General features: G+C 43.9%; 1 protein-coding gene across 2 annotated transcripts in view; it reads left to right on the top strand.

The window, feature by feature from the left end:
* akap12b (A kinase (PRKA) anchor protein 12b) overlaps positions 1-23,156 on the top strand; it is a 42,195-nt gene extending 19,039 nt beyond the window's left edge. The window contains exons 2-4 of one of the 2 annotated variants that reach the window (XM_047574048.1): positions 1,565-1,640; positions 15,631-19,986; positions 20,894-23,156. In XM_047574048.1, coding sequence (XP_047430004.1) covers positions 1,565-1,640; positions 15,631-19,982 — 4,428 coding nt within the window. In that variant the 3' untranslated portion in view covers positions 19,983-19,986; positions 20,894-23,156. Of the gene's footprint in view, positions 1-1,564; positions 1,641-11,552; positions 11,887-15,630; positions 19,987-20,893 lie in introns of those variants that run through there. The other variant, XM_047574049.1, reaches the window with a different exon arrangement.
* Positions 23,157-23,166: the final 10 nt, after the last annotated feature.

Raw genomic sequence — 23,166 nt, 5'->3', positions numbered from 1 at the left:
TTGTGTCTTTTGTTCTTTGCATGGGCCCCTACTCTGCTCACTAAGCAGTTGCTTCATGCAGGGCAGCCCTCCACCTGATGATTGATTTCCCACTCTCCTCTTTCAGGCTATTCCCATTTTACGTTTCTTCGCCTCAACCCTCAAACCGTTCCCAAGCAGATTGTCCCCTCTGTGGTGTCGTTTTTCAGGGCTTTCCTAGAGGACTTTGGGGCTGCTGGGAACGGAGCCCGGCTTGTCCATTACCTATATTAGCACCTCAGCGGGGAGGCTCCGGTTCCCTCTCTCCGGGCCGGGACAGACAAAAGCTCAGGCCTGACTCCCATTGTCCGGCTGTCAGCTGGTGCTGGTCGCTTCCAGAAAAGCTCAGATACACTGATAAAAGTGCTGTGAGCCAGACTGTGTTGTTCACTTGTTAACACACTTGTCCATAATGGAAAACCATGATAAAATTGTCCTTTTAGATTTTCATGACTTTACTTTTGGGGTGTTGGTGTATATCTATCTTTCTCTTATCATTTAAAGTTCACTGTAGCTCTTTCGTTCTCTGAACTTGGCGTGGATTTACCTGTTTTTCTTGTCTTTTGTGTGCTGTTTTTGTCTTTTCCTAATAAATGGTTCTGCCTGGTAAATAAAACTATTTATGGAAGTGTGTGGTAGCACACGCACCATTTAAGGATCTAACTTCACCCTGGCAGGCCGATTCGCTGCTCATAAAACGTAACGGGTCGTTTGAGATAAAGGCTTTTAATTAGCTGGTTTGGATTTTTCGAAAACTAAAGTTTATGATGGTGAGATGGTGTGGATGGACAGAAGAGCTCTTGCCTCTTTTCTAGTAGTAATGCAGTGAAGGCTGTTAGTGCCTTGAACACACTATGAAGCAGAAGCCTGAGGTGATAAATTACTTGGGTTCCTACAGAGAGAGGAGGTGAAACAGTTAGCTTATCTAATATAGAGTATAGTAGCCTAGCATCAAGACTGAAAACAAAAGCAAACGTCTGGTAAGCTCTAAAGTTCAAGAGTACTCCTAAAGTTTACATCTATTTGGGCTTACAACATACAATATACAGAAATATAAGTGAGAGCTTTAGAGGTTTTCGTAGTGTGTCTTTGAGTTTTGAAAAAGTATGCAGCTGTAGCTTTGTCCAGTTTTTATGACAGAAAGCTAAGCTAAGCTTAGCTTCCTGGAGATAGCTAGATAGCTGTTGCTAGGAGACTATAGCATTATAGAAACTATCTAGGCTAGCAGTTAAGCTAGCTAGCTAAATGTGGGAAATGCAAAGGCTTTTGGGAATGAGGCTGTTAGGGATACCAACACTTTCTCAGGACATATTATGAATTTACAAATAAATTTACTATAAAGTTTATTTACTTGCCACCATTTCTGAAAATGTCCACATGCCATAAATTGTGAACTCGGGCCTTATCGAGGAATACAAGGTTGTGTACACAATACTCACTACCACATTTGAATGCAGATGTAAAGGAATCAATATATATAAACCTATTTTTCGGGGGAAATAAAATATTCTTGACTCATTGTCTTGTCTTTCTGTCTATTTTTCAGCCTTTGGAGAAAAATGGGCAAATCTCCAGCTTGACCAGCCTGAACGGACACTCAGAGGACAACACGCTGGCAGAAGGTGTGTGTGTATATATATGTGTGTGTCTGCCCTGTCAGTGCTGTTTATTTACTGTGCGTCACTTTGGGAGCTGCTCCTGTGGTCAACGTGGTAAGCAGTGGCAGTGTTTGTGTGTGTTTGTGTCTGGGCTTTTTTGTGCTGTGTCTTGAAGGTAAGCTTGTTTGTGTGGGCTCAGCTCTCTTTGTTTGTGTCTTATTGCGTAAAAAGCAGTTCTTGTCTGCAGATGTCTTCATGGCTCTGTGCGATTTGCACACGCTTATCAAATTATTGCATGCGAACTCATACATCTTATAAATTTGTGCATGCTCATATAGCTCACATAGAGTGATCCGGTGAGTTGGGTCAGATTCAAGAGGAGAAGTATCAAGTTTTATAATAAAATACTTATGCAGAAAGGTTGTCATAGAAGAAAGCCCTGTTTTCCTTTGCCATGTTGGACCAATCAAAACATTGCAATATTTACCAAGGAGGACTGACTGTGACTGTGTGAAATTAATTTATAAATCAGTAACCTCAGGTCAATCATCAATCCATAATAATCTCTCCGCTCAAATGAATATGTGCACCAACCTGCTGCTGCTGTGTCAGCCCCCCCGTAGCGCCTGTCTATCTCCAGAGCGGCACATTTGTTTATTTTCTTTTTCCGTTTTCATTGTGTCTCCCTCGGTATGGGAGGGCTGCAGGGGCGTGTGCGCCTTCCCTAAATATTTAGCAGGCCGTGACCCGAGCCCTTTGCACAAAGCAACCTGCGCTCTTCATAATATGTTATGGGCCAGGGGATGGAGTAACCCAATACCACATAAAACACAGAGATATGTCACATACCGCTCCGTCAAATAACCTATTTAATAAGCAATTTAATGAAGCGATTCTGTGCGTTCACAGAGTAACTCCATACCTACGAGTTGATGAGGCATGCTGACTGGTGGAGAGTGATTCAGTTGTTGAAATAGCTGCTTTTGTGGACATGTGCTGTTAGATGATTAGTACAAAATAAGAAGCTGTAAACATTTTGCTTCACTTAAATTGTATAATTGATCATTCTCAACAAATACTCCCAAAACCATAAAGAGATCCATAGAAAGTATACTTGAAACCCAAGTTCTTAATTTAAATCAAGAAATCAAATGAAAGGAAATCCTAAATTTCCCATTGCCTAAGTTGTGAATTACCTTCAATTCTCCAGATTAAAAGAGTGCGTTGGGAGTGAAAGGAAGGGGAACGCACAATGGGCAGAGGAGTGAAAAGTATGCAGGGCTTTCTCATCCCAGCTCTGGTCTACCTCCCAATAAAGGCAGCGGTGAATTGTGGGAGACAGGAAGACGAGAGGAATCTCTCTGATAGCGGCCAAAAAGGAACCAACAAAAGATCAAAAAGACTGAGACAAGCGCAACCATAATCTCTCTCTATCAGGTACGCCAGAGTGTTTACAGTTTGAGGGCCAGCCTGTACGTGAAACCCCACTCCATAAACACATCACATGCAGCCAGGCTTGAACTGATTTGACGTTTGCTGGCGTTTTTCAAGTGGGAAAAATTGAATGTTTTTAAGTGTTAGTCGTGTTGCATTAAACATTTCACTATATCATCTCCCGGGGAGTGTTATTAAATTTCCTGAAATTTAATTCATTAAAGTTAAATCAGAGTATAAAAAAGGTTATCTGGGTTTAGATTTACTAATGCAAGTCGACGTGTTCGTGAACGTAGACACTGAATCTCAACTGGTTTACATGAGGTGACTGTGCTCTGCAGGAAAACATGTAAGGGAACAGTTTCTGAGAAACCCTGAAAAGGAAGTTCAGAGAATGAATTTAAATGAGAAGGTAACTGTGCATGAAGGACTGAAACAAAGCTCAAAGTTGCTTGTTTTTGTTGGGTATGATAACGAGCGTGTGTGTGCAGGTTCTGCTTCTTTACTCTTGTGCACAGACCTCACACCGACAACTTTCCGCCCGCGCAATCTGTCCGTCGTTCATCGCAAAGCCGCGTTTTTTGGTTCGAGCTAATGTCGACAGAAAGGAACGGAATAAATATTTAATGGAAGTCAAAATTTTGAGGAGGCACTCAGGGAAAAAAGGGAGTGGCGAGCGAGAAGCTAGAGGCAGGGGGAGTAAAAATAGATAGGGATAAAGAGAGGGGAAGACATTCATAAATGATGCAGCTGCTTATTGCATGGGTTTGCAGCATCGGCACATGGGCGTCACGTAGCAGAATCAAGATGAAACACATCACCTCTTTTTTTTTTTTTTTTTTTTTTTGTCAAGACGAAACCCTTTGCTCCCATTTCTGCAGTCCTGCGTGTGCACATGTGCGTTCGGGCTGTGAAGCTCCAGGGGTGTGGGTGCCGCGGGAGCCCGAAGAATGACATCACAGCTGATGTAATCCTCTGGCCCGAGCGCTGACGGAGCCTCCCAGATGGCTCGCAGGCTGAAAAAGAGGATAGATGAAGTTTTGCGAAAGGCAGTAATGCTGACTGTGTGAGTGTGTGATCGCGTTCGTAAGAGGTTTGTGTTTATTTCCGCTGGAGTCGGACATCAGTCACGGGTCAAACAGACCATGTGTGTTCGCGTTAAGAGACCAGATGGGTGTGGTTCATTAGGATTAATTACGTTCAAATCCATGTTGTACCCATTGTTCTACCAAAGGTCAAAATAAAAGATTTTGTAATGTAATTAGAAAATACAAAAATTCAATTAGCCATAACATTATGACTACATGGATAAGGTTTTGTAAGTTCCCCTTCTGCGGCCAATAGCAGCCCTGACCCACTGGGACATGGATTCCCCCAGACCTCAGAGGGTGTGGTCTCCGTCACCAAGATGTTAGCAGCAGATCCTTCAAGGTGGGACCTCCATGCAATGGACTTTTTGGCCCAAAACATCCCACAGATGATGAATCGAACTGAGATCTGGGGAGTTTGGACTCCATATCGACATTGCAGTGTGTCTAAAACCATTCTTAAACTGTTTTTGCTTCGTCAGCTTTCACCCAGACCGCGTGACACCTTTCTATATGGAGCCTAATTCACTTTTTCAGCAGTTTCAGCAACGACAATTCATCCGTTGGATCGAAACCACACGGGCACAACCTTTCGCTCGTGATTCAGTGAGCCTTGGCCCTGTCACCGGTTCAGTTTAGGCTCTGTCTCACAATTTGGCCCTTTCAAGTCGTCCGCTTTGCCATTTTTCCTGCTTCTGACACATAATGTTTGAATACTCTCAGTGTTATTTACTCCACCTGTCGATGTTGTGGCTGATGTATTAATATAGTGCATTGCTCTTGTTTTTTTTAGGTGTTGCGATAAACAGTTGAGCATATTTTAGTGACATCATGAAGTGATGAATATGTAAATAATGAAAATAATTGTGTACAGTGTAACAAACTGTATTCACTGTAGTATTCCTTGAATGAAGACAGACATTTTTTTAAATTATTGTTCGTCCCTAGCTTGCTATGAACTTGCAGAAATAATTCACTCGTGTCTCCATGGGCCACATTTTTATGTCTTTTTTGGTTGCAGGTGTAAACTTTTTACAAGGTGAATGTGTAGCAGTTTCTGTGCACCACACCGCAGACGTGTGTGTGTGTGTGTTTTATGTGTGGCTATGATTTCATTCCAGGATGGACGTACTTAGGCTCGGCTCTAGGGACGTACAAAGTTGCGTTGCCAAAATGTTCATCATGCCTGTGGAAGGGACCTCTCCCTTCACTTAAGCTCCGTCTGATCTCTGCCAATAAGGCTCTGAGCTCATAACACAATCCAGCCGCCAGATCGTTCCTCTTGGATGTTTGCCTGCATTTCGTTTACATTCCAGCTGACAATACTCATTAGAGTTGACGACTGGTTCGGATGATCTCTGGTTCTTTCCTGGTTCTGTCCTGTACGTGTGTGCAGATCCATTAACTAGCCACAAGACGTCAGAATGATTTCTCTCCTCGCAGAGGATGGCACAGATCCCAGTGGAAAGTGTTAGGGAGGGAGAGTTTTAGACTGGAGTGCTTGAAAGCCCCTCAGTCCCTCAAGATCCATCATTGTCCAGTTAGTAGTTCAATTACCTTCATCTGTGCAGCATGTTTTATTTAGTCATTTATTATGAAGTGGGTGCTTTAAGGACACACTTCAGAGCAGGAGATGATAAGAGAACTCTATTAGAAAGCTGCCATTTATCAGCCGCTGTCTCTTCCTTTGAACCCTTCAGACTGGAGACTTTTTTTTTTCTACTCTTGTTCAAACACACCCTGAAAACCCTCGACAATGCTTCAGCCATTTAACCGACACACGTTCAGTGCATTTCCTTGTGAGCGTTACAGGAAGCTCATCCGGCTGAACAATGACATTCAATCCCACCCTCTTCCATCAGACTTTTACACGTCCGTATTTTGGTCTCCGTCGACGCTTGAGGGGTAAAAATCCGTAGCATCCTTTTAGCGTCTAAATATGTCTATATGTTCACCAGTTATTATTTTACTTGTTTGCTATTTCCCTAAACGGAAGTCTAAAACAATAATCTAAAACGTAGGTCTTAAAAAGGGGGTTCGCACCCCCTAGGGGGTCTGCAGAGGTACTGCAGGGGGGGTCGCAAAACCGTTGATTGATTAGACATTTGTTATATATATATAACAAATGTCTAATCTAATTAAATTCGTTAAAAACACATTAGCATGAATCCAACACATTTTTAGTAAAGGGATAAGGGGTAGCTTAATACTGAATGCAAAATGATAATGATGTTTATATATAAATAGAACTAGGCACACAGTTTAATATAGAACACATATAGAAGGTAGGGATCCCTTCTTAATCTCTCCAACAGTTTTGGGGCCCTGAAAAACATTGAAGACTCCTGAACTAAAAGAGAGTAAATCTAATGTTCATCAGAGTGGTTTTAAGATCCCTAAGAGAAATGAGAATATAATCGTATTACTTTTTGAGTTTTTGTTGGCACATGCGTTAAGAACGCTGTCGCCAAGCCGATGGTCAGTCGTTGGCTAGTTTTAATGAACATCTGTGGCTCTTGTTTGGGGAGGGTTGGACTTTTCACCTAATAAATGTCTTTTTATCAGCATTCATACTTACAAAACTGGAGGTTAGATGTTTAAAAGCCAACCTAAATCATGTTCGTGAAACAGCTGAAATTGCCAGCTCAGCAGTTTTCAAGTTTCCTCCTAACAGTACAGTAATAAAGTCATGGTAGGCTCCCACCGGGGCTCTCAGACCCCCCAGGTCCTACTCGTCTCCACGGGCGCTCCTCTCTCATCTTTCCCGGCATCAGGGAACCTAATCTTCCCTCCTCAACTCCTAACCTCCCCCAGGCACATGGAGGATTGAGAGAATGGACCAAGAATGCGGCTGACCCCTCCTTCTCCACCGTCGTTTAATAGCGTTACAGCCCCTTGTCACTATGTATCCACATACTATAATAACGCATTTTTACCTTGCAATTAGCCGTAAAATCTTCTTTAAAGAAGTGCCAAGAATGTGTCAGGAAAGTTAGCTTTTTTTTCTTTTTTCTTGTGTCCAATGCAAAAATATTAAGCGTAATCTTCTTGGTGTAGGATACTTGATACTTAAACAATCCGCCTTGGTCCACCTTGAAACTAAAAACTATTGTGGAAACAAATGGAACCATCTCACTCTGGTGGACATTGTCAGGAAAAATTAGATTTAAACGCTTGGTTGGGATGAAATGATCTGTTAAGATGAGTATTTTTTGAGTCAGGCTCAAGCTGTTGGTTTTCTGCCAAACCCTAATGGTAAGCAGAAAGTCTGATTTAAGAAAAGGGGATAAGCAGGCAGCGAAAGCGTGATGGAGACGTCTTTTTTTTTGTGTTGTTTTTAGGAACGATTTCACGAGCAGCATATGAGCCACATTCGAGTCGAGCTACATTTTTATTAACAACATGCCTCTTGTTTGGTTCAAAGGTTCTGCTCAGATTTAACTTGAATGGACGCTAGTTATTTGAAATGCACATGAATAGCGATCAAAACGCACTTCAAACATCAGACCCTCGTTGAACCGGCTCGCACGATGAGCAAGAGTGTTGTGCTCATTCATCTGTACTCATCTCGAGGCCTCGTCGAGCTCTCTAAATCTCCTCATCTCCATTTATACATTCCAGTCTGTACTAGAAGGCAAGCGGATGCATAACAACAACCGGAATGCCAAATTGCTGGCACAGATATTTCAGGAATGCAGAAAAGAGCAAAGACATGTAACAGATTGTAGAAGCTAATCATACACACCCAAAAGAAATGTGACCCATACTTTATTAGTGCCTTTGTGGGATTTTAAACAGCAATGTAGTGTTCAATTTAATGGATTTTGCATCTTCTCGTTCAGTGCTGAGATCTGCGAACATCGTGCTCCATTGTTTGAAGGCGTGAATAAACGAAAACGTCTGAGACCACCACCACCAGCAGCAGCAGCAGCAGCAGCGTTGGTCATCGTCACGCTACATCACGTAATGTATGGTCCCGGAAAGAAAGCGGAAAGGTTGCGAGACAAACTGTGCGGAAAACAGAATGAGCGTACCTCGAGGACATGGCCCGAAAGGAAGAGGAAATAGTGATGTCAAGAAATGACTGCGTTTCCTGTCCGACATTCTTATCCGTCCCTCCGGCCCACACACAAACAGGAGGAGTGGTGGGAAGGGGGCTTAAGAGGATCGAAGAGACGAAGGGGAAAGTGGTGGAGGCGGATTAAACGGGATTGAAGTGTGGATTCGGGTAATAAATGACTGTGTGAAAGGAGCAAAAAAAAAAAAAAAGAGAGAGAGAGAGAGAAGAATTAAAAAATGGAGAAGAAAGGGAAGTTGTTGAATGAAAAATCTCTCTGATCTCCGGTAGTTTCACACACACACACACACACACACTCACGACCCTCGTTTCCCTTTCCTCCAATTATTTCGACATCATCCTCCTTTCCAGTTCTTGGGAGAGAAAGAGGCGTTTTCTTTCTTTGCAGTGCAATGATGTCATTCACTTCTTTACAGGCTACAAAAAGCAACCTCCACCCAGCGCCCCCCAACCCCCCAACCCCCCACCACACCCCGTCCAGACCATTCAAGACCCCTCCTCAAACATTCCTGAACTCGAGAACGTTTTCTGATTTATCAAGATGTGCCGGGCGTCACCTCCGCATACTTGTGGTTGTGTTGTCGAGATTTAACAGCAGTTTTCATAACAAAACACGTCCCAGTTTAGTTGCCGTCGTGATTGGAGAACGGTTTAAATCAAATTCACTTGAGAAAACAGAAAGTTAGCCCAGGACATTGGGCTTAATAAAAAGTTAATAAAATGATGTCCAAGTGTCATTGGTTTTAGTTGGCGACGTCTTGTTCCAGCTTCTCATTGAAGCTATATTAAGTTTGCACTCAATTAAATATTTAAATGCAGGGCTCCATTTTAAAAATTTTTTATAGCTGTACCTCTTTATAGGACAAGTCCTATAAAGACTACACTGGGTACAACTCTAAAAACTGTTGTACCTAACATTAAAGTGTGTTTTATTTGCAAACCCTGTAAAAACAAAAAGGGAAGTTTCAGCTGCTCAAATAATGACGCTGTTTTCTCCGTCTCTTGCGATTGTACAGCGCACACAGTATATGTTGTGTTTTGGACAGCCCGGGGAAACAAAACAAGGCACGCCTGCCTATTTTTCACAATTATCTGACATAGGCTTCGACATAAAAAATAAAATCTTGCGAGTGTGAACAATGTTTGGCCTCAGACCATTAATCTAATTGTCAGCAGCTCCGTAAGGTTTAAGGGTTAAATCAAATTAGCACGGAGACCGAAAAGGGATAAGTGAAGAATTTAAAGAATGATCCTGGTGGCTTTTATTTAGTGTTTTTTAACGTCACGGCAGGGAAAGCTGTGGTGCTGTGGTATATGTTTTCAAGAGCTGTTAGATAACGGCGGTGGCTTATGGCATTCGCACATGAGTTATATGATGCTATGGCGACATGTGTGACACTTAAGCATTTGAGTTAAGGGCTGGTTACGGAAACCGAACTTCAAGTGGAACCATATGGATTCTTTATTGTCTGCTGCGTTTCCCATATTCCGTAGTCTAAATAAAAATCTCTCAGTATGTGTGGAAGTCCAGGAATGTGATTGATGTGGATGACTCACGCGGAGGAAGTCGGCAGGGAAAAGGGACGATGTGAACCGAGCAAGCGGACGTACTCACTCGAATTCCCTTCAATCTGACTCACTGTCCACTCAGCATAATACACTGTCATTGTGGCCTTTATGTCGTATAGTACAGATAGTGAAATGCCTATTAGATGAGTCACTGCGAGAACAGAAGGCCTCACTGGTGAGTAAGTGACAGTAAATGAGTGTCTCATCATATAGGCACATTCCTTGTTTGCTGCTGCTTACTGTGGTACTTAAAACCCATTACTTAAGCTTCAAAATCAACTAAAAGAGACAGCTCTGCAGCATCATTTGCCCTTTCCAAAAGAATAAAAAGGAGCTTATCCGTAATGTCATAAAGAATAATTTTGTTATCGTCTGGAACTTTGTCCCAAATAGAATATCTCATTAGATTTGTGCGTGTCACGCTTGCGAGCTCGGACAGAAACAAAACAAGAAGCAGTCATGTCTCCCTTGATTTAATAAACGATAGAGCCTCACAGGTACCCGCTGGTGGGTGAAAAAAAAAAGAAAGGCCTTCCTGCTGGGGTTGTGTGCTTGAAATTCAGGAGAATTAAAAGCTGATTTTTGTAGCATATGAATAAAGCTATTGTAGGCAGCTCATCAGTCATCTGCGGCGCCTGGCGCTGACACGTCATACGCGATAATTGGCGCCAGACTTGTCATCAATAACATTCCCATCGTGTGGGTCCTTTTCAAACCTTAAGCACACATACACACTTTTTTTTTATTATTATTATTATTTAGGGTGACAGGCTGGAGTATGGGGGGGGATGCTGCTTCCAGACGGTAGTTGATTACTGCTGTTATCACCCATTCGGGAACCTTCTGGATGGAATTCACACATTCCTGCGGGACAATGCTGAAGTGTGACAGATCTGATTATACTGGTATTTACCTGAGGATTTATCTGCATTCCTTCTAGTCCCCCCCCCCCCCACTCAGACAAAAGCTGAATTAAATGTGTCTGTATTGGAGCAATTGAGAGGAGCCTATTAACATTCACAGGGAGCAGGCGGCAACTCGATGACACCCCCGTTCACAGTTTGGGTTTTGGTGGATATTTTGGGGATAGTTTTGCTATATTGCTTGTTGCTATATATTTTATATATATATATGTTACTTCTTAATTTCTTTGAAGGATAATATTTGAGAAACCAGAGGGCCCATTTGGGAGTTAGCGTCCATATAAAGTCCTAACTTCCTAACTTCTCTCTGGGTTACCTCCATCTACATTCCTATACAGGACTACTGACATGAGCCATGAGATACAAGGGGATGGGAGGCGGGGGGTCTGGTTGCCTCCTGAAAAAAAAAAAAGAGGGGGAGGATACGGGAGAGGAGGAAGGATCTGGACTGTTTTTTGTTGCTTTTTCAGAACAAACTGTGAAAAAGTGTCTTTACACGAGTATACATTGCGGAGGGTGAGTTGATTCTGTGAACTGATCCGAATTTAAGTGACGGTATATGTAGTATGTATAGGGTTATGAAACTGTGCATGTGTGGGAGGTGTATGGAATTTGTACAATAGCTTAAGTTTTTTCTTTTTCTTTTCTTTTTTTTTTTTGGAGACAAATGCTTCCTTGAAAGATCACATGAGGAGCTCCAGTCATTCAGGGTCTACGCTGAGGTCCGAGGGAGTGCTAGAGGATAAAGGGGGAGGAGGAGGAGGAGGTGGAGGTGGAGGGGGAGGAGGAGGGGTTGTTCATTCAGAACAGCTGAAGAAAAGGCATGGGAGGTGGGAGGAAGAGGGAGGCAGGGGTGGTCCCAACATGACATGTGTGTCAGTCTGTTGAAATGTGTGTGAAGCCCTTGTTTCTCTTCATACTACTGAGACGCGCTGGAAGAGAGAGGGAAGGACACACACACACACGAACACGCACAGCTTCAATCTGTTCAGTGGTTAGGACGGAGCCAGGAGAACGAATCTCAAAGAGTGTGCAGAGAAGAGAAGGGAAGCAACGCTAAAAGTCTTAAATAGTATACTTTTTATTTTTAAAAACACATTTTTTTTTTGTATTTTTTATTTTTCTGTGAAGAGAGAACTTTGGCCACCTACAAATGCTTGGAACAATTACTTTAACAGGTAAGAATGAGGAATCGTTAAAATATTCATTGATCTTCACCATGAAAAATTTTGATGTTTTGCTGAGCTTGCACCAGATAATGCCTTCAGTGATTTGTGTTGGCTTTGATGAAATTCAAAGCAGATGTGTTTTCCTTATGTGAGTGAGTTTAGCTGAAGGCATTGTTGTGTCCTGAGGGTGTGGTTAGTTAGCGTAGTGGTTTGTAGTCCGGGCACGGATGAGTGATTTCACTTGGAGCTGGTTTAGCTTTGGCAACAGTAGCACTGTGTAAAAAAATAAATAAATAAAAAGTGAAATAATCCTAAATCAATCATACTAACACGTATAATGAACTGTTGCTGCAGCTGGTCAAAACTTATGAGTGAGATACGTCCCATGCAGCCGGCAAACTTCAGGGGGGGAAGAAGAATCCACACAGAGGCAGCTGCTTTATTCATATTTATATATATATATGGTAAATGAAGATGCCTTAAAACATTTCCAGCCCTGCTTTTAGTGCATATCACAGTCTGAGCCAGATCCCTGCATCCCATCATATGAAGTGTTTCATTAGATTAGAGTGGGATCTTGATTCCCAGTGGGGTTATTCAGCTTGGCCACAGAGGATAAGGAGGGAGGGGAGAGGCGTATGGAATTAATTAAATGCCAAGAGTGATTCTTCTTCAGGCCTTATGACTGGAAGTGATGCTTCAGATGGAGCAGGAATTGTTTGTTTCTTGACTGTCTTTTGGTTTGGGTGCTAACTCAACATACGGACACAGACAAATAGTGCAACATTTGCATGTTGTTAATGCTGCAGCTTATGATATGTCCCCCAGAGCCATTGACCACACCTTTAATACAGAGAGGGGGTCTACTGGTCTCTGTTGGGGGGAGGGAGTTTGGGAGTCTCCTTGTCCCAGTTTTAGCTGACTTCTATTGTTTCAAGCCCAGACTAACGAAATATAACGAAGATTTGCATATTTTTGTTTTTGTTTGTACCACGTAGGAAGAATAGCTGCCATTCAGCCTCCCAGTGTCCCCCCCCCTCACCGCCCCTTCACACACCCCACAGACCCAAAGTAGTGCTGAAACAGCCACAACAGAAACCGGAGTAGAAGCTGGAGTAGATTTACAACAATCGGGGTTTGGCTGATATTTCATAGGAGAGCCTCACCTTACCGCACACTCTCACACCCTCACATCAACAAAGCCCGACTCCAGCCGAGAGAAGCATTTCAGCTATGAATGTGTGTGTCAGAGATATGTGACACCCTCTAAAGTGTGTTAAGGGCTTCACCCCTGTGGCCGTGCTCCCCCCGATGCCTGTCCCTTCATCTCTTAACTGTCCCCTCCTCACCGCCAACAGCCCCCCCTGTAGCCAGCTAACCCCTCACATTCTTTCTGGTACAGTCGTTACTCCAAACGCCCTCCTCCTCCTCCTCCTCCTCCTCCTCCTCCTCCACCTCTTACACATTTACTCAGCCCCCTCCCCTAAAAAAAAAAAAAAAATAAAATAAAAAATCAGCCGTGGGATGTTAACAGTTGTGTGTCTGCGGAAAAAAAAAAAAAAGGGCCGGAAAGCAAAGATCAAAAACACGAGGGAGATGCCAGTAGTCTGTTAAATCAACATGGTTCCTGTTTTATTATCCATGTAGATACACATGGCTGTGGCCTGGCCTGGCTTGCTAACAGTCTGACCACTCCCACACACAGCTTTACTTGAGACATCTTCACTGTCCTGCCGCTTTCACTGAAGCGGCTCAGCAGATCTGGTTAAGTGTAATACAATTGATTTGTTGTTTAGCGGGGCTGAGTTTAGAAGCTTTATATTAGATAAGATTAGATTAAGGTTTGCATGATCACTTTTTATGTAATTCCTCTGGGTTTGACCTGCTCGCTAAACAACAGTTTAATTGGACTGACAATAGCGGCTAAGTGTGAGAGAGCCCACTGCCATGTGACAATGACATGGCACCCTTTCACCGTCTTAGTAAACTGACCAAACTCCAAATTTCCTCCCTAGTTGCAGTGTATCTTTATAATAGGAAAGCTGACCAACCCCCCTTCCTTTATTATCAGAGGCCAGAGAGGGTCTGGGAGGCTATTGTGTTTGCATTCGTGTGTGCCTTGGGAAGGGGGTGGGTCCCCATCCATCCTGCTGTGGTGGAATTTGGGTCAAGGGGATTGGGACTTAAGGAGGGGTAGCAGAAGCCTGTATTGTTTTGTTCGGCTACAACATGGCCACAGACGAGACACCGTTGAACCGAAAAAAGCAACTAAACATTCTTTTAATCCACTGGCATGTAAATTTATATTATGTTTAGAGGATCCAAAAATATTTTTTCCTTAAATACAGAGTAGACAGCATAGCTCAAATTCCTCTCAACTCAAATCTATGCATGGGATATGGGCGTGCCCTCGCCACCAAGCATTAGAGTATGAAAACTCCTTGCTTTACTTTACATTTGGCCTGATGCATTGAAGACTTTGGCAAAAGATTTTACCTATTTTTGCAATTGGGTGTAATATAATAACATTTTTTTTCTTTTTTTTTCAAGTTAAAATATTCAAGAACTGCAGTGTCACTGAGCTCCATGCCTATAATTTTGGGAAATGATGTAGAAATGCAAGTGCAGAGGTACAGCCGTGTGCTTTCATAGAAAGTGATGAATTGGATTGTTTTTAAATATCGTTTCTGCACTAGTTCAAATCTCAAGAAGACATTAATTATCCTATCACCAATTCCTTCTAGAAAGAAATCCTTTGTAATGATGTGGCAGACAGAGGGTTAAAGGGTAGTTCCTACAGTGTGCGTGGTTTAAGGAGTGCGTATGTGTCTTTGTGTGTAATCATGTAACCTGATACCCAGGCATTAAAAGTTCTGGGAATTTGTTTTGAAAGTCCAGGGATATCAGATGTGAGGTTTCCCAGACTGTAGTGAGATCTGAGGAGGCTCTGGCAGGTCGTCAACCCCCCTCATTTTCCTCTGTCAAAACACAGTTAGCACTGTATATGTATCGTATATGTGGGCATTGTATGTGTGTGTGTCTGTGTGTGGTACTTGTGGGTTTGATCTCTTATCTCTTTTAATGCATCATTTGTCTTACAATTGTATGACTACCAAAGAATTGCTCCCCATAATGGGATGCAGCCTGACCATCAAAAGCGCCTGGAAGTGGTTACACACTGAAACACTGCACAGTTGTGTTAAAGTTTGCACTCTTTATGTTTTTTTGTACGATGCAAACTGCCAATTGCATTCCTCTCATTGTGCAAGATTTACAATTAATGTCCCTTTGGGCTTTTCTCTTTTGTTTGTGTCAGTGCCTAAACTTTAATTTAGTTGGCATGTTTACGTAACAAAGGATTAGCCGGACCGAACTGCAATCTGATTGCAATTAAGTAGTCAAACACTTGATAAAATCAACTCAGGGGGTAGGCAAATAGTTGGAGCTCAACATCTGTGATTGTCTGCAGCTGGAGAAAGAGAATTTCATCAATTGTATTGTTGCATTTAATGGAATTTATATCTTTATATTTTAGGTAACAGAAAGGGATTTTTGCTGTCTCAAACCAGTGATTTGATTTCAACATCATTACATGAATTTGTTAAATTAAATCGTACAGACCATAGCATTTTATGAATATCATGGGAATGTCATTAGTGATTTTTCTACAGCAAGCAGTGGTGGCAGAGACAGGCAAAGTGAACAATTTGATTAACATTTTACTAAATGTTCTTTCTTTTCTTGTGGTTCTAGTTGGCCAGCCAGATGGTGTGTCTGTGTCTCAGAAGGAGGAGTCTCCTGAGACAATGGATGCTATCCAGGGCGAAGTCACACCTCAAGTAAATGGCGAGAAAGTGGATAAAGAGTCCCCTGATCCCAATGACATCTCCGCTGTTGAGGAGAAGACAGTGGAGGAAAAACCTGAAGATGCCAGTGAGGTGGGCTTCAAGAAGATCTTCCGCTTTGTGGGCTTCAAGTTCACACTGAAGAAGGACAAAAGTGAGGAGAAGGACCCTGTGAAGCTACTGACAGTCAAAGATAAAGAAGGAGAGGAGGTCAGTGGGACCGATGAACCTGCAAAGGAGGAAGCTGCCACTGCTGAAGAGAAAGAGGCTGTTACAGAGGCAGCCGCGGCTGAGGCCGTGGCTGAGAGCAGTAAAGATGCTGATAAAGTGGAAACGACCGAAGCCCCAGCTGAAGGCGCTGCTGCTGAAGCCACAGATGAAGCAGTCAAGGAGGAAGGAGCCAAGAAGGAGGGTGAGACCACTCCACCATCCCAGGACACCACCATGTCCCCATTCAAGAAGCTCTTTGGTGGAGGGCTCTTCTCAAACCTAAGGAAGAAAGCCAGCGTCAAGAAAACAAAGGAGGAGGAGGAAAAGGAGGCAGCTGTTGAAGAGGGGGCAGCTAAGGCAGAGGAAACTGATACTGCCGTGGAAGAAAAGGAGGAGAAAGAAGCAACAGAGCAGGAAACCAAGGAGGAAGCCTCAGAGACTCATGTGGAGGAAAAATCTGAGCCCAAGGAGGAGGCAGAAGCAAAAGCAGAGGCTACCACCGAGACTGAGGTCACTGCTGAAATCCCGGCTCCTGCCGAAACCCCAGCTCCTGCTGAAACTCCAGCTCCTGCCGAAACCCCTGCTCCTACTGAAACCCCAGCTCCTGTCGAAACCACAGCTCCTGTCGAAACCCCGGCTCCTGCTGAAACCCCGGCTCCTATCGAAACCCCAGCTCCTGTCGAAACCCCAGCTCCTACAGAGACTACTGATGAAGAAACCAAAAAAGAGGACAAAAAGGAAGAAGAGGAAAAGGCTCCAACGGAGGTAGTTTCTGAGGCCGAGCTGCTATCATCACAGGAGAAGGTAAAACAACAGGGAAGCCCCCTGAAGAAGCTCTTCACAGGAGCTGGCTTGAAGAAGCTCTCAACTAAGAAACAGAAGAGCAAGAAAGATACTGAGTCAAAGCTCACTGAATCTGGGGAGCAGGCAGCTGAGCAGCTTCAGTCCTCTACTGAGTCAACAGAGGCCCCCAAAGCTGAAAGTGGACCTTCATCTCCAGAGGATTCAGGAGAGCATGTTATTGCAGTGGAGGTGACAGAGAATGAGTCGAGCCAAGAAACCGAAGGTGAGGTTACATCTGATGGAGAGAAGAAAAAGGAAGGCATCATCGCCTGGTCCTCCTTCAAGAAGCTGGTAACGCCCAAGAAGCGCGTAAAAAGGTCTTCTGAGAGTGAAGATGAAGCCACGGCTGAGAAACCAGCAAAGTCAGCAACTCTATCCTCTTCTGAGAGTGCTACATTAGCTGATAAGAGTGTTGAGGAGGAGGCTAAGGAGGATAAGCCCTCAGAGGAAGAGCCAAAGAATGAAAACACTGAGAAACTGGTCAGCAGTACTGAGGAGCCCAAAAAGAAAATGGACACCTCTGTTTCCTGGGAGGCTCTCATGTGCATGGGAGGACCCAAGAAAAGGACAAGGAGGACCTCTGATTCTGATGATGACGAGACCAAGGTTGAAGAGGAAGTGCCAGCAGTAGCAGCACCAGAAGTGGAAGAGGAAGGCAAAACTGAAGCTGCCATTGTTACATCCCAAAATACTGAGAGTGAAGGTGAGGTTATTTCTTCACCTGAACCTTTAAACAACCCCCCTGAGAGAGAGTCTACCTGGGACACATTGAAACGCATAGTTATGTCAAAGAGTAAGCCCAAAGTTGAGGAAAAGCCAGAGGAGCCTGCAGAACAAGTTCAGTCAGATGGTGAAGCACCAAAAGAAGAGTCATCTTTCTCTCTGAGGAAGTTTTTCCCTGGACGCAGGAAGAAGAAGACTGAAAAACAAGCTTCCACTGACCAAGGCTCAGGTGAGGAGGACTCTGACACTCCAGCTGTGGTCCCTCTCTCAGAGTATGATGAACAAACTGAAGCTCCAGCAGACACAGCTGGCGTCCAGATTAAAGTGTCCGCCGAAGATAGATCCCCTTCATGGATCCCAGCCTCTGTTGAAGATTCTGATAAACTCGATCAGCTGAGTGATATCCCAGAGGAGGCGGAGAATGCTGCCACACCCAAGTCTGTTGATACTGACATTGCAGACGATGACACCGAAGAAGTGGCTACACCACCTAAATCTCTAGGGCGCACTGGGCGTAGATTGTCTACTGCTGAAGTGAAACCTGTTGCTCTGGCTCCAGCTGCAGAAACCACCCCTGTTCCTAAGGGACCCAAGGCAGAGAATGCAGAAGAGGTAATAGAAGCTATTGAGGCCCAAATATCTGAAATCCCAACACAGACATCTGTGGCCATACAAGATGTACCAGTGGAAGAAGCTTCTGAAAAAACTGAGTATGAACCACCAACTGAAATTGCCAAGTCCACATCCAACGCCATCCTGGAGCCTCATGCTCGTAATGAGGCCATGGCGATCTGCACCGGCCTTGGCACCAAGGAGATTGCCAAAGTAGCTCTGGAGAAGCCCGTGGTGCCCGTTGTAGAGTGTGTGGCTGTGATCCGTGATGCTCTGAGCACAGAGGTGTCAATAGAAGAGAAACCACCAAGTTCAGAGGACGCTACTGCTACAGAAGACCCAGTGCTTCGTGCCCAAGTTGAACAGGTAGAAACCACTGAGCTGGAGCCTGTTGTTGAAACTTTAGTGACTGAAGTCGCAGATATTGAAGCTGCCAGTGAGAGTCAGGAACCTGAGATTGAGAAGCTTGGAGTTGTCAGCACTGTCCTGCAGGAGTCCGAAGTCATTCACCCTGCCACAGTGTCCGAGAACTCTCCTAAAGCTGTAATTATCAACCCCATTGCACCAATTCCTGAAACTGCTCTTTTCACTGAGAGTGTAGAAGTGTGTGAGATAACTGTAGTGACCAAGGAAGTTAAAATGGACATGGAGCAGCTTGCTGCCACTGAAGAAAATATGGCTTTAAAAGAGGTTGTTCCAGCTGTGACTGCAGAGATGTCATCCACCGTCTGTGACGTCACAAAGAACACCATCTCAAAGGAGACTGAAGCAGCCATCCCTGTGGCTCTACCAAGTGAGGAGATTTCTGTTATCACAGAAACAGTGGTCCTTGTTGCACCTGTCACTGTGGAGTCTGACCAAGTGGGAACATCAGACAAGCTGGAAAACGCAGTAGTGTCAGCGCCAGCTGAACCACTGCAGGTGAAGATCGAGTGTAATGGTGAAGAAACTGCTGCTGATAAGGACACAGAGAAGACAGAGGAAGTCCAGCAGACCAGTGAAATTGAGGCTCAAAGCATGGTCATTGCCCAGACTGTCATTCAGGACGCAGTGGACAAAGTTTCAGAAGACGCGTCAGAACCCGAGATTCCTGTCACGCGTACAGCCATAAATCCAGCATCAGTCCAGGCAACTGCAACGACAGAGAAAGACGTTGAAGTCACACCTGAAACCCCTGTTGTCACTGACACCCCTGTCGCTGTTGTCTTTGAAAAACCAGCACCCAAGCCACAGATTCTCTGTGCTGCCATGGAGGTGGTTGACCCAATCCCCATAGAAGTCACGGAGAGCCTCGAAACAAAGGAAGAGGAACCAGAAGAAAGCTTGAAGAAAGCTGCGGAGGTAAAAGTAAGTGAAGAAGCTGCTGTAATGGAAGACGTAGTGGAGATTAAGGCGGAGAGTGAAAAAGTTGAAGAGCTCGAAGAGGTCAAAGAGCAGGAGAGCAAAGAAGAAGCAACAGATGTGAAGCAGCCAGAGGAAACCAAGTCAGAGGCCCCATCAGAGGAGAGCAAAGAGAAAGAGCTTGAGATCCACATGCCAGTCCAGGTGGTCCTGCAGACGGCTCAGGTGGTTGAGGATCCATCAGTGGAGGAAGAGGCTGTGGTCGAAATTGAAGGCGGCGCTCCCTTAGCAGAAGACTCCGGTGCAAGACCTAAGATCTCTGCAAGTGAAAACAAACTCTCAGTGCTGTCAGAAGAACCTCAGGCGACGGGTTCAGCAGAAGAAGACGCAGAAGAGGCAGAGGCAGAGGCAGAGACAACACCGTCATCGCCATCAAAGTGTGCAGAAGTGATGGCGCAGGTGATAGAGGTGATCGAGGAGGCTGTGAAGGAGATCGAGCCAGCGTCCACAGAGGTCACAACAGCATCATGAGCAGGTGGGACTTATCCTCTACACATGTATTTCTTAACTTTTAAGTAGCTCCTTCAGTTTTCCAGTAGTGTAAAATGTGTGACAGCCCGGTGAAGGATGCAAAAAAAAACCAAACTGTAGTTATTTTTCAAATTCCTCTGTTAGAGGCCTATCAAACAATCTGTTCATAGTGGCTTTTTTGAAACATCAATGGGTCCTAGTTTTATTAGGGAGTAGGGGAGGGGATTTGCACACTGACCAGATGAAAAAGCTTTTGTTCGGGCTACGGGTAACCAGGGGACCTTTGATATCAAAGCAGGAATGCCGCCGTTGACCCCTTCTTTGTAGGCCGGGGTCTTAAAGGGAAGCGGTGTGTGTGAGGGGCAGATGAACTTGTGCTGAAAGGCTGATTATGATTCCTCCGCTCCCTCCTCCTGTTTTTCTTCTATCACAGGCTCAGTATGGAGTCAAGAAACCATGTCGGAGTGCGCATTTGTTAGATTCAATTACAAAGCTTCAAAGAAACAGGGAGTTGTTTTTTTTTCCAGTTTGGGCTGAATCTTTTGTGTATGTACTGTAGGCTAGTGAACATTTTAATGTGTAACAGCATTTTATATATACTGTCTCTTATCTGATGTAAACAAATGAGGAGGGGGAAGTTGAACCACACACGCGGTTCACTTTCATACTTATTAAGAAGTCATGTGGAGCGACTGGAGAGGAAATGGGAGATACTGCCAGGAAAGATCTTAGAGTTACCGCAGCCTAATAGTAGCGGCAGTGCGGATTAAGCTCTATATTGATATTCAAGTCTCACAACCACTATCCCCTAACGAGTTGTAAAATACTTTTTGTTCTTTTCAGATAAGAGAAGAAAATATTTGCATCCTTTCGTGTGTCTTAAAATTTCCTTTTGTGCTTCTCCACCATAGCCGAAGATTTACGACTGATGCCTGGGAGACACACAGTCTGGACCAGGAAGTGAGTGATGAGGGAGAGAGAAAGAAAGAGAAAGAGATAGAGAGGCTTCTCTGTGGTAACACACTGAGACTGGGCCTCGCCCATCCCGCCCAGAGAGACTGAGTGACTGAGCATCAGCTCCACCGTTCTCTCCAGCTCCCCTCCCACCTGTACTCCAACCCCGTCCTGCAGTCCAGTCACAGCCCCGTGACAACCCACTGTCACCCCCCCCCCCCCCCCCCCCCCAACCAAACACACACCCGCTCACCCATTCACTCGCTCGCACACACTCATGCATGTCCTGTGCCTTAGAAGCATCACATCTGGCTTCTGTTCCGTGCAATGTATGTCCAGTGTCTCAGTGACTTTCCTTTGCCCTTGTTGCATAAAGTCTGCAACGTGGCTGAGCGTGTACCGGTGCATATGTGAGTGTGTGAGCGCGTGCGCGCGTGTTTGTCTTAAATGTGTATAATAGCAAGAGTGAGACGGAGCCCGATGGTGAAGAGACGGAGGTTTATTATCTTGTATATTGTATTTATATCTTGAGTATTCTTTCATTCACCCGTAATGTTTTTCTCTATATTTTTGCCCTGTTTTGTTAGTGTATGGATATTGTCGCCTGTTTTTAAATTAAGCTGTGATGCGTCAGGTATTTTTGAGTAACATTACAAGTCAGTTTTAACTCCGTCAAGCTAAAAAAATCTCCTGTGAAATGCACCCAAATGATGAATAATCACCAATAGAAGTGTTGCGTAAAAGTGCTTCGTGTGTATCACAGCTTTAAGTGTCGTATACAAAGATTATTTCAAGCATCTGTAGCAATTACAGCTAAGCCATGGTACAAGTGTGATTCCACAGACAAAAATAAGCTGGCAGAGAGCGCGATGATATCTACCACCACGCGTTTGACTTTTGACACGTTCTCTTGTCACAATGTGTTCTTTCCTCTCTCCATCCAACGTGATCGTGTAGATAAGAGCGAGCACTGCTGGATTTACTGTGAAAAAAAAAAAGACATTGTTACACATTGTTTCATGTAATAATACAATAAAACACTTTCACAACACCCTCATTTGATAATGTGACAGAGGTATGAGGTAAACAGTGACTTGCAGAGAATATAGATGCCTGTTTTTTGGCACTGGGAAAGATGTTTAAAAACACTTTCATGGCATATCACGTTCACTGTGTTTAACTGCCACGTCTTTAACTGATTTGTGAAATATGTTTCATTGATGATGTGAACTTTCTTTACGCTTATTTGTCGATGAAAAGAAAGTATAATGGCGCCCTCTGCTGCTTACAAAAAATAGCATACACCCTTTCGCCTCCAGCCGTTGGTGTCACTTCGAATCATTCTTTAAACAAAGTCGATAAAATGTCTTAAGTTATACGTGCACTATGTCGCGTCCTTCACAAAGCATGATGGCTCAGGTTCATTAAGCTGGCACCGGGGAGGATGTAGACGATTTAGTAGGGGCACAGACACCAACTGCATGGTACCAGAAATAAAAACAAAAGCTCATTTTAATCCTAATTTAAAAAGCCAAATTGAGTTAGGATAAATCAGGGAGTCGTGGTCTTTGAATTGCTCACAGGATAAGGCATCAGTTGCATCCAATTAGATTCCCAAAGCATCTTCTCAGTTAAGAAGTCAGGATTTATTGTGCAAACGTAGGGACATAGTAGGAGATATCTTGAGGATAAATACTCGTGAGAGTCAGTTTAACCACCAAAGTAAATATTCGTTCATCTTCCGCCAACTTTGTGAAATTTGCACCGCGTTGCCGACACTAGTGTTTCCGAAAGTTCACATTTCACTCAGCTTTATGGCCGAATGAGTCGGGCATCAGGAGGTCTGGACCCCAAATTAGGTCAGCTCTTTACTTTACCTTGACTCGAGAGGGTGTGACACATCCATGATATTTGCTTTATGTGAAATATGTGATTTAAAAAACAAAAAATGAGTTGGATAATGTCAAGCGTTTAGGGGCACCTGTCCACCTTCAGTCCTCCCTGCTTTTTGTAACACACATAACTGTGAACCTGTTAACATTTGTACAGATTGTATACCTACTGTATGTACTTAAATCATATTGTTGTAATATTAACTAATAACCTGCAGCCATTAAGCATAATACTCATGTAGCATGGTCTTTTATATTTTCCAAGCTGTTAATAGTAAGGACTCAGAAACTTGTCTATATTTCATTCAATAAAGCTAGAGAAAACTGGTGTGTACTCT

The sequence above is a fragment of the Mugil cephalus genome, chromosome 21 (assembly GCF_022458985.1).
Source record: "Mugil cephalus isolate CIBA_MC_2020 chromosome 21, CIBA_Mcephalus_1.1, whole genome shotgun sequence".
Classification (NCBI taxonomy): domain Eukaryota; kingdom Metazoa; phylum Chordata; class Actinopteri; order Mugiliformes; family Mugilidae; genus Mugil; species Mugil cephalus.
This window is presented reverse-complemented; position numbering and strand designations above follow the sequence as displayed.